General features: G+C 45.3%; 1 protein-coding gene across 2 annotated transcripts in view; it reads right to left on the reverse strand.

The window, feature by feature from the left end:
• HHAT (hedgehog acyltransferase) overlaps positions 1–15,160 on the reverse strand; it is a 185,781-nt gene that overhangs the window by 104,562 nt on the left and 66,059 nt on the right. For both annotated transcript variants that reach the window (XM_028152257.2, XM_028152258.2), the window contains exon 8: positions 5,913–6,063. In XM_028152257.2, coding sequence (XP_028008058.1) covers positions 5,913–6,063 — 151 coding nt within the window. The remainder of the gene's footprint in view (positions 1–5,912; positions 6,064–15,160) is intronic.

Here is a 15,160-nt window from a genome sequence, read left to right on the forward strand (position 1 = left end):
TTTATTGATTTGAGAGAGAGAGAGGGAGAGAGAGAGACATCAATTTGTTTTTCCTCTTATTTATGTATTCATTGATTCTTTTGTGTGTGTGTGTGTGTATGCGTGTGGTTTTTTGTTGTAGTTGTTGTTAATCCTCACCAAGGATATTTTTTCCATAGATTTTTAGAGAGAGTGGAAGGGAAGGGGAGAGACAGAGAGAGTAACATTGATGTGAGAGAGACACATCTTTTGGTTGCCTCCCTGACATGCCCCGACTGGGGCCAAGGATCGAGCCTGCAACCGAGGTACATGCCCTTGACCTGAATCAAACCTATGACCCTTCAGTCCGAGAACCGACACTCAAACCACTGAGCAAAACCAGCCAGGGCCATTGGTTGATTCTTGTTTGTGCCCTGACCAGCAATCGAACCTGCAACCTTGGCTTATCAGGACAACACTCTGGTCAACTGAGCTACCCAGCCGGGGATTGATTAGCCCAATTTTAATACCTTAGAAAACTGAGGCAGAAGGAGGTTAAATAATTTGCTCAATCACATGGGTAGTGGGTGGGGACCACTTCAGCACCAGGTCACTGTAGCCATCCCCACCCAACGTGGCTGGGCCTCACAGTGATAGAGCTGCCAGGGAACAAAGACATCTTCTCATGGCAAGAGTCTGCCTTTCACTCAACAGATGAGGAAATTGAGGCAAGCTCCCTCCTCTGAGGGCAGAGCCCGTGACCTTCCCACCTTCGTCTCCACCATGGGCTCAGAGCTGAGCCTTTACTCAGCCACTCCCCTCACTGCTTCCACGCCGGCCTGCCCTCAGGCTGATCTCTGTCATCTGTGGCTTTGTTAGATTTTCAAGAACAAAAATAGCCAGGCTCCATCAACCCTCCAATCACCCCATGAAGCAAGTGTTATTATCTCCATTTTAGAGATGAAAATCACAGAGCACTGTGATTATCTGCCCAAGCCACACAGTAACTGACAAGCTCTTAATGACTAGGTGGCCTCCCAAAACAGTGAACTCTGACTAACAGCACCTTTTCCATCTTTTCTCCTTTAGGTTCGTGCTGCCCCTGCTTTCTACCCAGCAATGCTGGTGGACATGGGGTACGTATATCTCACCAACTCCGTGCTTGCCATCCTGCCCTGCAACCTGAGGCTAAACCTGATTCAAAGGCAGGACTCACGCAAAGCCAGCATCTACCACGGGCCTGGACCAGCTCTCCACCTAGGGACTTTAACTCATGCAAGAAGGGGCTCAGGCTCCGCCCATCCCCAGCCCAAACTGTCCCCGTATTTTAAGGTCTAGCAGCCACCAACAATGCCCAGATTCCTCGGGGATAAGCAATGATGCATGAGTTTGCCTGTGAACACCTGAGAGCATCATAATTCAAGAAATGCAGAGGACGAGCTGTGTGAGGCCCCTGAGATAATTGAAATGGACCCATAACTCACCGGCGGCCGGAAGAAATTTTATCACTTTGCACACTATGATTCCATAGCTTGAAATCAAATCAGGGGCACATGATCAGATTTCTAATTTGGAACCTTGGACACGCAACATCATCTTTAATGAATCTTGGCAAAGGATGCTCATTACAGATCTCAGTCTACTGAAATTAAAATATGAAACCTAAAAATTAAGCAGAAAATTTTCAATTCCTCGGGTCCATAAGGCCACAGAAAAATCATACAAGTAGGAATACATACACTCCTTAGGGTTTTGTTACGTCTACAAATATTTGAACAGAAATTATATGAAAGAGAAGAGCTAGAAAAAAAATAAACAAACCCATCCAAGAGCCTAACCTTTAGGTTTGGGCCATCTGGGTGAACAGCAATTTTTCATGACCAAATTGAACTATCATGTCAGGCAACATTACCCCTCTGCTGATGGCCAATTTCATCTATGATGTACAGCTCAGATTCCCCTGATAGGGCAGGCTGCCGCCTCAAGTCCCCTCTCACTGCTGAGTGGACTGAAAGACAGTGCAATCAGTCAGCACCCTGCCCAGGGTGTAAGGCTCCTTTAAAATGGGAGGCTAAATATTCATCTCTCATCATCACTTCTACAGCCCATTCAGGGGGGATTTTCTAGAAGTCTGGGTAACCATGAAACAATCTCCAGAGATTGTTTTGTAATCTCTTTCCTGAGTTATGGGTTCATTTCAATTATCTCAGGGACCTCCCCATCCTCCCTGTCCTTTGTGTCACTGTAGGAGTGGCTGCCAAGGCCAAGCAAAAATAAATAAATAAATAAATAAATAAATAAATAAATTTTTAAAAATGAGCATTTCCAGCTTCACCTGCTCCTGACTCCATTTTTTACAGACCTGAACCAAGGAAAAGGGAGCAATTTTCTGTCTGCAGTGAGGCCTCAACAGGTGTCCCAGAAATATTAGCGTAAATTTAGGTGTAAATAGAAATTACAAACTCAAAACTTCATTTTCCCTTGACATGCATTCTTACAGAGGAAAATTAGAGAGCGGGGGCGAGGGGAAGTGGAGGTTTATGCTACCAGCCCCTGAACATGGTATACCTCCTCCTAAGGGTCAAGGAGAACCTGCAAATAACACAAAAGATAAACTATGAGGTTTATTATTTTATCAATTAAAAAAACATCCTTGTCCAGCCAGTGTAGCTCAGTAGTTAAACAATGACCTATGAACCAGGAGGTCATGGGTCAATTCCCAGTCAGGGCACATGCCTGGGTTGTGGGCTCGATCCCTAGTGGGGGGGGGGGGGGGTCATACAGGAGGCAGCCAGTCAATGATTTTCTCTCATCAATGATATTTCTATTTCTCTCTCCCTTTCCCTTTCTCTCTGAAATCAATACAAATATATATATATGTATATATATATATGTATATATATATATATATACATATATATATATTAAAACACCACTTCTTCTGAGCCTTAACTTATGCACTGCAGCTCAGAGGGACTTAACCCTTTGCACTCGCTTGCTTTTTTTCTCAATTCCTTTATTCTAATGCTAACCTTGTCGAGTCACACTCAACATCCGAGTGCAAAAGGTTAAAATCCCTTCCTGCCCGGCCGCCGTGACTCAGTAGTTGAGTGTCAACCTATGAACCAGGAGGTCATGGTTCAATTCCTGGCCGGGGCACATGCCTAGGTTACGGGCTCGATCCCTAGTGGGGGTCATGCAGGAGGCGGCAGATCGGTGATTCTCTCTCATCATTGATGTTTCTATCTCTCTCTCCCTCTCCCTTCCTCTCTGAAATCAATATATTTAAAATCCCTTCCTTAATCCAGTTACTTAATATGGAATGGCCCCTGTGTAAAAAAAGAAAGAAAGAAAAGAAGGCATAGGTGTTGCTAAGTATAATTGGTAGACCAGAAAACCCTTCAAGGAACTAAAACAAATGTGAAGGGGGAGGGGAGTCTGCACCCATGAATGGTAAAGGAAGCCAGGATCAAAGTTGAGGTCACTCCCAGGAAAGACCATGTGTGTTATTTCATCACATGTCCTCGTGAGCCTCTCCCTTTGGAACTAATCACTCGCAGGGGTCACCCCAGAGCCTCCCCCTAAGAGTAACTTTCATTATTGCTCTCTTGCCCACGTGTAACTGAGAGGGTGGAGAGTGTTTCAACAACCTGGGACTCCGCTCTTGGAGTCTAGTGCTAACCAAGAGTGACAGAGGTCTCGGCAGACCTGCTCTCTCACCTCTGTGGTTTGTATAAAACTGAGGGTCTTGAGCAAAATACTAAGCAATAAGGTAATTAATTAAAATAATAAAGGACAAGAACAACCAATCTTAAAGTGAAATACAGTCAACTGTCTAAATTGCCCCTTGTGACTGTCAGTACACTGGTATTTATGGACAGGGGAGCCAGGAGCCTGGGGCCAGCATGCCTGCCCAGAAGTCCTGGTTTCTTATGATGCCAGCGGACACTGGAGAGGCCCTTTAGAAGAATGAGCTTCCCAAGAAATGCGTTAGTGCGAGCATTCACACCAAGGAGGCAGAGGCAAGGGCTAGACGGATACCAGGCACTTGTGGCGTGGCCCCAAATCATGCTGAGCCCTGACCCATTTATTCAGTAAATTACTTTTATAAGTAGGTCAAACGTTACCAGAGCCTTCCAACAATCCCTGGCCCCATGGCTGGAGAGATGCCCTTTGCTAACCTTGCCATTAAAACCTATGATATTCAATAAAGTGATTAAGGACAAATCCAAGCAATTACTTGACATTTCTTGCAATAACCAGATGACATTTCTAATCCCAAAAAGCAAACTGGACCAAAAACAAAATGTGTTTTTTTCAAGGGCCTAGATAAGTCTAGCATCTATAATAAGTGACTATGGGAAACCAGGATGTTGAGTACGAGCCACCCCCTTCCTAATAGCAGCAGTAGATACGGCACTAGTCCCTGAGCTCTTCCCCTACCTGTGTCTCGGCTCTTCTACCTACAGGAGTGGACTATAAGATGAGCCAAAATGGCAGCTCTGAGCAGGGCCAAGACTATGGTGAGGTCTGTTGGAAGCCGCCCATTGTCCTCACTAGCAGAGAGGTGTGGACAAGGAACCCGGAAGGCTGGTCAACCTTGAAGCTCTGAAAGGTCAGAGCCAACCACCCACTGTCTAGTTGAAACAATGGTAGCTAAAGCAACATACACCTTTTAGTCTTATGTAAATTCTTGCTGATTGGCTATTACTGGAATTGCCTGCCTAAAGGCTATGGGTGTATCCCGTAGTCTTAATAAAAGGGATAGCAAGGCCAGAGCGGGGTGGAGTCCTTCTCCTTGAGTTGGGCTCCCGCCTGGCCCCCAATATTTCCAAATTAATATTTTCTAGTCTTTTTCATTTGCGTGCGGCCTCCTCCAGAGCCTGAACCCTGAACCTGAACCTGAACCCTGAACCACGCGGGGTGTGGGGGGGACCCTCGCAACTGGCAGCCCAACGTGGGACACTCGCAGAGGTCAACGGAGGCGCCTAGAGAGCAAAACTGAAGCGGCACAGACTCCCTGGATGTGCAAGTCCCCACCCTGGGGTTCTTATATTAGGTCTGAAATTGTTTGCTTTCTAAAGGGATTCTTTGCCTCCTTGAGGGATTTGCAATAGAATACTTTAGGAGTTAATTTCCAATTCTTTTGTGCATAGATTTTACAGAGTGCTCCTACTGGGCAAAGTGAATTACACCAAAGCATCAAAATTCAAACAACAAAAAAACAAAAAAAAAAGAAGCCAGCAAGGTCACCTGGAGGACAACAATCGGAAACAGCCGGGGCTGAGGGATCTTTCCCAAGTAAGACTCCAGGCCAACGTGGGAGTATGAAGCACAATCAAGAAGAGTAAGGAAGTGTAGAGTAAGCATCTATCTACCCATGCGCACCAAGTATAGGAATAACGTAAGGGTGAAAGCTAACATTGGTTAACATCTACTATGTGCCAGATGCTTTAAATGCCTTAGCTTGTTTAGTCTTCACAACAACTCTTGGAAATGGGTATTATATTATTATCATTTAAGAGACAAGAAATGGAAACTTGGAGAGATTTAGTTCATTGCCCCAGATCTTAGAGCTAGTAATTGCTGACAGTGGCCCACGCTATTATCCTGAGTCTATTCTCTTACTGGACAGTCCCACATGTACAAATGTCATTCTCAGCAATAAAATGATCACTATCGAACAGCATGTCCCAAGTTAGTAAGGAAGCGCTTTAGACATAACCCTTGATGCGTTTGTACAGCCCAGGTGACATACTTTCTCATCTCACGTGGAATCACAGCCTGACAATATTTTCAAGAGGTCATCCTCTGAGATGAAGAAACTGAAGTGCCAATTGCGGCTTCAGTGAGGGGCAGAGACAGGATGGTGGCCCAAGCCCTCTGAGCTGACCAAGCCACGGCTCCTCCACGGGACCTAGCATCACCCCTGCAGGGCTTAATAAACCACTGACCTCCACATGCCCGTGAAACTGAACATGGTGCTGACACAGCGAGGGAGAGGCGGCGGCGTGAGTCCATCCAGGCGCATGAGCAGAGCTGGGATGCCGAAGAGCACCAGGTACTTCACGTAGAAAAAGAGTACCTGGGCCAAGGCCAGTCCTCCTGGAAGACAGAGGGACCGTGAGACACGGCGACAGGAAGGGGAGCCAGCTCCTGGCAAAGATGCAACATTCCAGGAGATGCGCCTCCTGCTCACATTCCGCCACCCACCCCCCTTCTTCCCTTCAGCACCCACATTTATAAAGTCTCCCACCTTGGTTTTGATCAGGGAAACTTTTGGATTAACAAATGAGATGGGGGCCCACCAGCATGGCTCAGTGGATGAGCGTCAACCTAGGAACCACACAGTCACGGTTCGATTCCTGGTCAGAGCACATGTCTGGGTTGTGGGTTGGATCCCCAGTGTGGGGCGTGCAGGAGACAGCCGACCAGTGATTCTCTCTCATCACTGATGTTTCTAGCTCTCTCTCCCTCTCTCTCCCTCTCCAAAATCAATAAAAATATATATTTAAAAAATCAACAAATGGGGTGGGGAACACCCAATACAATATACAGATGATGTATTCTAGAACTGTACACTTGAAGCTATGTAATTTTATTAACCAATATCACCCCAATAAATTCAACTAAAAAGAAAAAAAAGCTGAAAAATAAAATAAACACAAATATAAAAATTTCCTTTACTATTCTGACAGGTGAGAGGATCTCTTAGCAGTCATGCTTCTGCAGATACTAGAAAAGGGCACTAAATATATATATATATATATATTGTGTTTTAAAAAACTATTAGAAAGGCAAAGTCCTTCCCAGTTCCTTTCAACCTTACATAAGTTCACACCCAGTAGGATGACGAGAATCAAAGAGTTAAATCAACAAAGGTTAGCAAAGATGTGGAGATACTGGGGTCATCGTAGACTGCGTGCGAGCAGGATGTAAAATGGTGCGGCCACTTAAAAAACCAGTTTGGCAGTTCTTCAAATGATTCAACACAGAGTTACCATATGACCCAGCAATATACCCAAGAGAAATGAAAGCAAATGTCCACACAGGCACCTACACCGAACATTCACAGCAGCACTGTCCACAACAGCCAGAAACCGGGGGGAGGGGGGGAACAACTGTCCATCAACAGATGAATGGCTAAACCAAACGAGCTCTACCCACACAATAGAATGCTATTCTGCCACAAAAAGGAGTGGAGTGCTGATACACGCTACGACATAGATGAATCTTGAAAACATTATACTAAGTGAAATAAGCCAGAAACAAAAGGCCACATATTGTATGTTTTCATTCATATGAAAGTCCAGAACAGGGACACAGAGGCAGAAAATGGATTAGTGGCGGCTAAGCATTGGGGTTGGTGATGGGGGTGGGGTGGGGATGGGATTACGGGAGGGTGGTAGTTAAAGGATCGGGATTCTCTTTTGAGGTGAAAATGTGCTAAAAATTGGCCGTGGTGATGGTTGCACATATCTATGAATAAACTAAAAGCCAGGAAGAAATCAGCTATATATTTCTGTTCGAATTTTGATGCTTCAGTGTAATTCACTTTGCCCAGTAGGAGTGCTCTGTAATCTCTATGCACAAAAGAATTGGAAATTAACTCCTAAAGTATTCTATTGCAAATCCTTCAAGGAGGCAAAGAATCCCTTTAGAAAGCAAAGAATTGCCTCTCTAACGTAGCCAACAAATTCAGAGCTTCATACTTCAACTTTGCCTAAAAGAAAGATACACCTATTTTATGTCATCTAAGAAGTTATCTGAACACTACATTACCAGGGCACAACAAATATGGTAGTGTTTTAAGGGGTGTTGGTATTGGATGGGGTGGGGGCAGGGAATAGTTGGTGTTTTAAGTAACTGGTGCAACTTGCTACCCTTTACAATGCCACATTGCCAAGGAGGCATCTCTCCCATTCCGAAAGCATGCACCATGAAATTATCTTACCCCACATGGAGTATCTGTAATTGAACAGCCAAGTTCACGGTAGTAAATCCCAGATGCGTGGGATTCATAGCTCTGGGTTCATACTGCATTAATTTTATATAATCTCAGGATTCTCACCCAAGGAGAAACTGTATAAAGAATTCTTCTTTTCTACTGTATCTTAACGAACATTAGAATGTTTGATGCCACCAAAGAGTGGGAAAGGAAGAGAATCGTATGCTGTCTGACATTTGTTTGTGTTTCCAGTTTTCAAAATAAACATCAGATGTCAAATGTCTTATCCTTCTCCCCTCACTGTGATGTAGAAGGAGAAAAGGCAACTGGCTGACTTTTTTAGCATTTCATTACCCAGACATTATCTCAACAACAGCTGGTGTTTAAACACTGAGCTGAAGGGCCCCGTGACTACACCCACATAGGAGATAGGTCCCTAAAACTTAACTCTAATGTACATCCTCAGAGCTTTATTCTCTCTTTTCCATGTAAGAACAACTACTTTTCAATCATTTTCACCTCCCCTCTCTTCACTCACTCTCAAGCCCCTTGCCAAAGCTCTCCTTATTCACCATAAAACTATACAAAACTCATATACCATGGTGAAACACTATTCAATAATGAATTTTTTTTAAAAGTCATCTTTTTTGGCTCTTTCAAAAAAAAATTTTAAAAAAACACCCTTGCCTGGCTAGTGTGTCTCAGTGGTTGAGCATCGACCTATGAACCAGGAGGTCACAGTTCGATTCCCAGTCAGGACATATGTCCAGGTTTTAGGCTCAATCCCCAGTATGGGGCATGCAGGAGGCAGCCAATCAATGATTCTCTCTCATCATTGATGTTTCTATCCCTCTATCCCTCTCCCTTCTTCTCTGAAATCAATAAAATGTATTTTTAGAAACCCTATAAATTATCATCTTAATCCTAGTCTCTATCAAGATGGGGTATAGTTACAATATGCCGTATTTTGTCTCTTTGTAAGACTCTGAAGTTCAAAAGAAAAATGAATGGAAGCATATATACATTTGTCTAAAGCCGTAGAATGCACAGCACCAAGAATGAGCCCCAATGTAAATATCATGATGTGTCAATGTCTGTTCATCAGTTGCAATCCTCTCTGAGGGAGGATGCTGACAGTGGGGAGGCTGTGAGTATGTGGGCACAGGGATTACATGGGGTATCTGTGTACCTTCCGCTCAGTTTTGCTGTGAACCTCTTAAACTGCTCTAAAAAAAATTAGGCTTTTAGAAAAACCAAAGAAGAGGAAATGAGAGTTATTATCTTTTTGAGATACTACTGGAATATTATGGTTAATGATAAGATGTCTGGGATTTGCTATAGGACAACATAAGAGAGAGTCCAGATGAAAGACCAGTGGCTACCAGTGGATAATTATTGAACCTGGGTGATGAATTCATGGGGGTTTTGTATGTGCTTTTAATTTTCCAAAATACAAAGCTTTAAAAGGGGGAGGCATTGAGAGCCTCCCACCTAAACCCTGAATTTCAGCAGGAACATTCAACTTCCTCCTCACCCACCAACCAAACGCACTTGCAGAGGACAAGGAGCAAAAAGGACTTAAATCTGCACAATCCCTCCTCCTTGCTCCCCTAGTGAGCACAGAAAGTCTGGAAAGGGTACCATGAAGGGGAGACTAGGGAGAGGAGAAGGGGGAGCATGCCATGGGGCAGATTAATGAGGTTACTGATCAGTCCTTGAGCTCCTGAAGCAGGGTGTCTCCCTGTGGGAAGATGTCCCACCAGGACCTGCATCAGTGACAATGGTGTTGCTCAAATGTGTCTGGTGCTGAGAATCACTGGGGACAATAGTTAATCAGATTCCTAGACCTCTCCTTGACGAATTCTGATTTAGTAGGCTTGGGCCAGAGTCCTCAACTCTGATTGCAAAACAAGTTTTGGGGGAAGTTATGTTCAGTCAAGTTTGAGAAATTCTGCGTTAGAAGACCCACACCCTTCTCCCTTTCCCCAGGTTTAAAAATAAACATCAAAGTGTACGAAAATAGCAATTGTTTGGGTTGGTGAGGTCACTGAGATGCTGCTGTTCATTCCTGTTTTCTGATTTTCACGTATAGAAAAAAAAAGTCTCTCTTGCTCAATCTGTAGGCTTTGTGACTGAACTTCAATTTCAAAGGCAATATTCCAAACTCATTCTGACACTCGTCACTGAGTTATCCGAAAAGATAACACACAGGAAATTTTTTTTTTAACCTCGTGCCCTAGGATTGACCTTGATTTTGTTAGTTAAAGACGGCTATAATATTGACAACCACAACTTAATTGTGAAGAAACCGCTCTGCAAGCTTGAGAGGGAAGACCAGCGGTCTCCCACACCCAATCGTGTGCTCTCTGTTAGAGAAACGAAGCCCCACGCTTCTCAGCCAAGAGTTCTGCACAGCCCAGCAGGCGTGGCTCAGTCTCAGTGGTTGAGCATCGACCTATGAACCTGGAGGTCACGGTTCAATTCCTGGTCGGGGCACATGCCCAGGTTGCGGGCTCGATCCCCAGTGGGGGGCATGCAGGAGGCAGCCAATTAATGATTCTCTCTCATCATTCATGTTTCTATCCCTCTCTCCCTCTCCTTTCCTCACTGAAATCAATAAAAATATTTTCAAAAAGAGTCCTGCTCAAATAAATACCTCCACAAAGAGGCATGCTCTTTGCAAAACTTAACCACCACTCTGTTTCATAAGGTAAGGCATGAAGTAAGAGCAAAAACTAAAGCCGCTGCCAGTTATCAAAGCCCCTCAAAGGGTAAATCCTCAGGTAATTCTCAAACCTGATAGCATGTCAGGGGGGGAAAGTCTAAGTATGTTTAATCTATGTTTATAGGTTTTAGCTATTTATTTAATGTAGAATCGTTACTGTTCCCTCCGCTATTGTAATAGTGCTTGAGGGATGAGAAAATGATTTTAAATGTGTCCATTATAACAGATATAAAATGACTTCTGCTCCTCTCTCAGAATATGAAGGCTGCACTCAGCGCACCTTCCCTCTCACAGGAGAAAGGTCTGGAAGCAGGATGTGTCCAAGCCCCCGGGATCCAGGTGGATCGTTATCGGCCACCCATTCACTATGAATCCCGGATTCAGAGTGTAGATGAGATCACCCCTGGACCTCTCCCCCTTCACCTCGTGCCTCTGGCCCCCGGGGGCCTCAGGAAGGTCTAAAGAATGAATGAGTGGGTAGTGATTTCCACTGCGGCATAATGAAGCTTGTTGAATTGATTTGAATTAAATGACCATCATTTTCTCATTGATCACAAGTTGAGTTGAGGACAGTTCGCACTTAAATAACACTTTCACAATCATTGAGCCCATCTAAACTCCCTTAACATGCCCTGTGCTATCAAAGTTGATGACAATTCAGGACTAGAACACTCAGCTTCTCTCTCCTAATCACAAGTAATTCATTACAGCAGTGGGGGGGGGAGGCAGGCATCATCTAAATCTGAGCGTGCAGGGGAACTGGCCCGGAAGTGGGCTGTTCTGAAGCAGGAGTTGGCTAGGTACAGGAAACCTCAAGCAACGGAGCGTGCAGGGCACAAGGGTGTGAACCAGCCCAGGGTAGGGAATGGGGGGGGGGGGGGGGGGGGGGGCGCGGGGCGGAGGGGGTGACGCGTGCGCACATAAGCAGCACAACTTTATAGTAAAAGACCTAAGAAACCAAGCAAGAAAGGGAGATGATTTACTTTGTGTTTATAAAAGATCACTCTGTAAGGAAACAGGGGACTGTTTTTTGTTCCTGAGAGAAGACAGACAAGAGGAGACAGAGAAAAGGGCAGAGGAGTGTGGCCAGAGACCGGGGCCTGAGTTTTCAGGGGAGGCAGGAGGCTCCAATTGTCAATTTTAAGTTGTCTGTGCGTCTCTCTTCCCAACACACATCCTTAAACACACACACACAGCTCTATCCGAACAGATTTTTGTTTGGGGTGTGTGTGTGTGTGTGTGTGTGTGTGTATGTGTGACCTCTATATAAAAACATGTTCTACATAAAAACTGAAAGCAAAGAGTAAATTAATAGATATATATTTTTTATTTTGCAGGAGAATTTCATGAAAAGAACTGAAAGTGATAAAACTCAGGGACACCATGGAAATTGGGATAAGAATGGCCACTTTGGTAGACCACCTCTCTCTCTCTGGTCAAGAAACAACACCACCTCTCCACCCCCACCTCGACACCTGTAAATTCACCAGGAGAGGCTGAATATTAGGCTAATAAAATTTTGTCCAATTTGAATTTCTCAAATGACGACCTGGCTTTTACTGCCACCTCCTGGCCCTTTCTGGTATGCCTGTCCTGAACCACTGATACTAATAGCCACGCACACAATAAATCAATTATTACATTAAAGAATCTCTAGCCAAGCATGGCCAGTGTGGCTCAGTTGGTTGAGCATCATCCCCTGCACCAAAAGGTCACCTGTTCAATTCCCAGTCAGGGCACATGCCTGGGTTGCAGGTTTGACCCCCGGTAGGGGGCGTGAAGGAAGCAACTGATTAAAGTTTCTCCCTCACATCGATGTTTCTCTCTCTCTCTTCCTCTCTCTCTAAAAACATCAATCAAAATATATATTTTTTAAAAAATAATCTCTGCCCTAACTGGTTTGGCTCAGTGGATAGAGCATCGGCCTGCGGACTGAAGGGTCCCAGGTTTGATTCCGGTCAAGGGCATGTACCTTGGTTGCGGGCACATCCCCAGTGGGGAGTGTGCAGGAGGCAGCTGATCGATGTTTCTCTCTCATCGATGTTTCTAACTCTCTATCACTCTCTCTTCCTCTCTGTAAAAAATCAATAAAATATATTTTTTAAAAAAAAAATAAAAATAATGATCTCTGGCCAATGCAAAAATTCTCATCAAAATATTAGCAAACTGGATTCAACAATATATTAAAAGGATTATATATCATGACTAAGTGAGTGGTATATCCCAGGGATGCAAGGATGGTTCAACATCCGTAAATCAGTCAAAGCAATACATCAAATTAACAAAATACAGGATAAATGCCATATTATCTTCTCAATAGATACATAAGAAATATTTGACACAATTCAACACCCTTTTGATAAAAACTCTCAGGGTATAGAAGAAACATAATAAAGGCCATATATGATGAACCCACAGCTGATATCACACCCGATGGTGCAAAGCTGGAAGCCTTTCCTCTAAGATCGGGAATGAGACAAGGATGCCCACTATCAGCACTTCTATTCAACATGGTATTCAACATAGCAGCCTCGTGTTTTCATAGAAGAAGCCTTTTCCTCTCTAGGTCAGCCACCCAGAAAATCAAATCACTCACTCGGAGAGTTGCTTAGTGAGGAAGAAATCAGGGCCAGGGCACGGGCCAGAGGACAAAAACATGTCTGGCATCCAGCTCTGAGAGATGGAGGCGTCGGCCCCACGACAGGGAGATTCTGCCACTGGACATGGCAAAGCAAACTGCCGAACAGTGTCCCTTCCCAGGCACGGCTTGAACAGGAATTGTCAGGGCCTGCCTTTTGGTGTTTCCCCGCCTGGTTCTGCCCAAACCACCTCCCCTTCCGCTTGGCAGACTCTTTGCGTGAGTTTGATTAAAGCCTCCGGTGAAGCTGCCATCAGACCTGCAGCTCTGACCCACGGGGCCGGCCTAACAGCCTGCTCTCAGGGACGGGCCGTGTCTTCCCTATCTCTAAGCCAGGCGTCCTCAAGCTACGGCCCGTGGGCCACATGCTGGTGTTTTTGCTGTTTTGTTTTTTTTTTTACTTCAAAATAAGATATGTGCAGTGTGTATAGGAATTTGTTCATAGTTTTTTTTTAAACTATAGTCCGGCCCTCCAACGGTCTGAGGGACAGTGAACTGCCCCCCTGTTTAAAAAGTTTGAGGACCCCTGCTCTAGGCTGTTGGGAGGCACCCCTGGTCGTTCCATGCACTTCCAATAAACAGGTCATGACCATGTCCATTTGCTGAACGATGAGAAGTTCCCAAAGAGCCTGCCCATCCACGTCACGGATATTCCTCTCAAGCACCCTTCGGGGTTCTTTGGGCAAATCCTATGTGTAGGGAGCGGCTATAGGGTTAAGCCTCGGACTGACCTGTTGGCAAAGCCACAAACAAGTCCCATCTTAGAGGGCACAGCCCTTTTAGCATAATTAAGCTTAACCTTATGATGCCCCCTAGATCCTATCTGGGTAGCTAATGGGCTGTGGGAGGTGCAGCAAGTGCTGCCAAAACAAGTGAAACTCGCAAGAACATTGTAACTATGGTGACCACTACCTTGTTTATCTCTGGCTATAAAATAAAGGCTCAGCTTGCCCTCTGGATCTTTCTCTGTGGCCTTAGCCAGGCACAGGAGGTCCACCTAGACCCAGCTTATTCTCTTTGTCTGTCTTTTCTTCAATCCTTCATCGCCCTCCCTCAGGCTCACCGAACCCTTGGCTAAGCTGGCCCGGCACAGCTATGGTTCTCATTTTACAGAGAAGGACAGAGGTTCAGATGTTGTAGGTGGTTTTTCCGAGGTCCCAGAATGAGCGGGCAGAGGGTTAAGACTAAAACTCAGATCTCTTCCGACCCCAGGTGAAGTGTACTGAGGGCACCAACTCTTCCCGGGGAACATAACGGAACGTGCCTGACCGCCGGTATTATCTGTGTATAACAATTATTCACAGAGTGTCAATAGCAGCTGTGTCACGTCTGGGTGCCGGGACACCATGACGGCCAATTTAAATAAGGCTGCTACTTCCGTGGGACGTACATTCAATCGTGAGAGACAGGCAGGGCCAACTGCAGCTGGCGCCGAGCCCCGTGTGGAGGATGGAACAGGTGACGTAACGTGCTGGCTGGCTATTTCTGTTTGAGTCACCAGGGGAAGCTTGTCTTAGGAAAAGGCATTTAAGCCGAGATGGGAAAGACAAGTTGTCACACGACGATGAAGAGGAAGAGCCATCCTGCAGGAAGGGACAGCTAACAAGGAAGGACAGAGGGCAGAGGGGAGGTGGCAGGAGACCCGTCAGGGCAGTGGGTAGGAGCCAAGCCTTATGGCGTTTTGTTATGGAGGATCAGCCTGGTTTTATTCAAGTACCGAGCACCGTGGGAAGCCACCACTGCTACAGAGCTGGGCTGCTTTTCAGTAAGTCACAGCGTTCTCGACCAGCCTCTACACCCCCCCAAACCCCCGAGTCTGAGTCTCAATCGGCTCACGGTGGCTAGTGCACCACGCTTCAAGTCCTGTGTGAATATACAGTGTTTCCATAAT

Source organism: Eptesicus fuscus, chromosome 22 (genome assembly GCF_027574615.1).
Source record: "Eptesicus fuscus isolate TK198812 chromosome 22, DD_ASM_mEF_20220401, whole genome shotgun sequence".
Taxonomy (NCBI): Eukaryota; Metazoa; Chordata; class Mammalia; order Chiroptera; family Vespertilionidae; genus Eptesicus; species Eptesicus fuscus.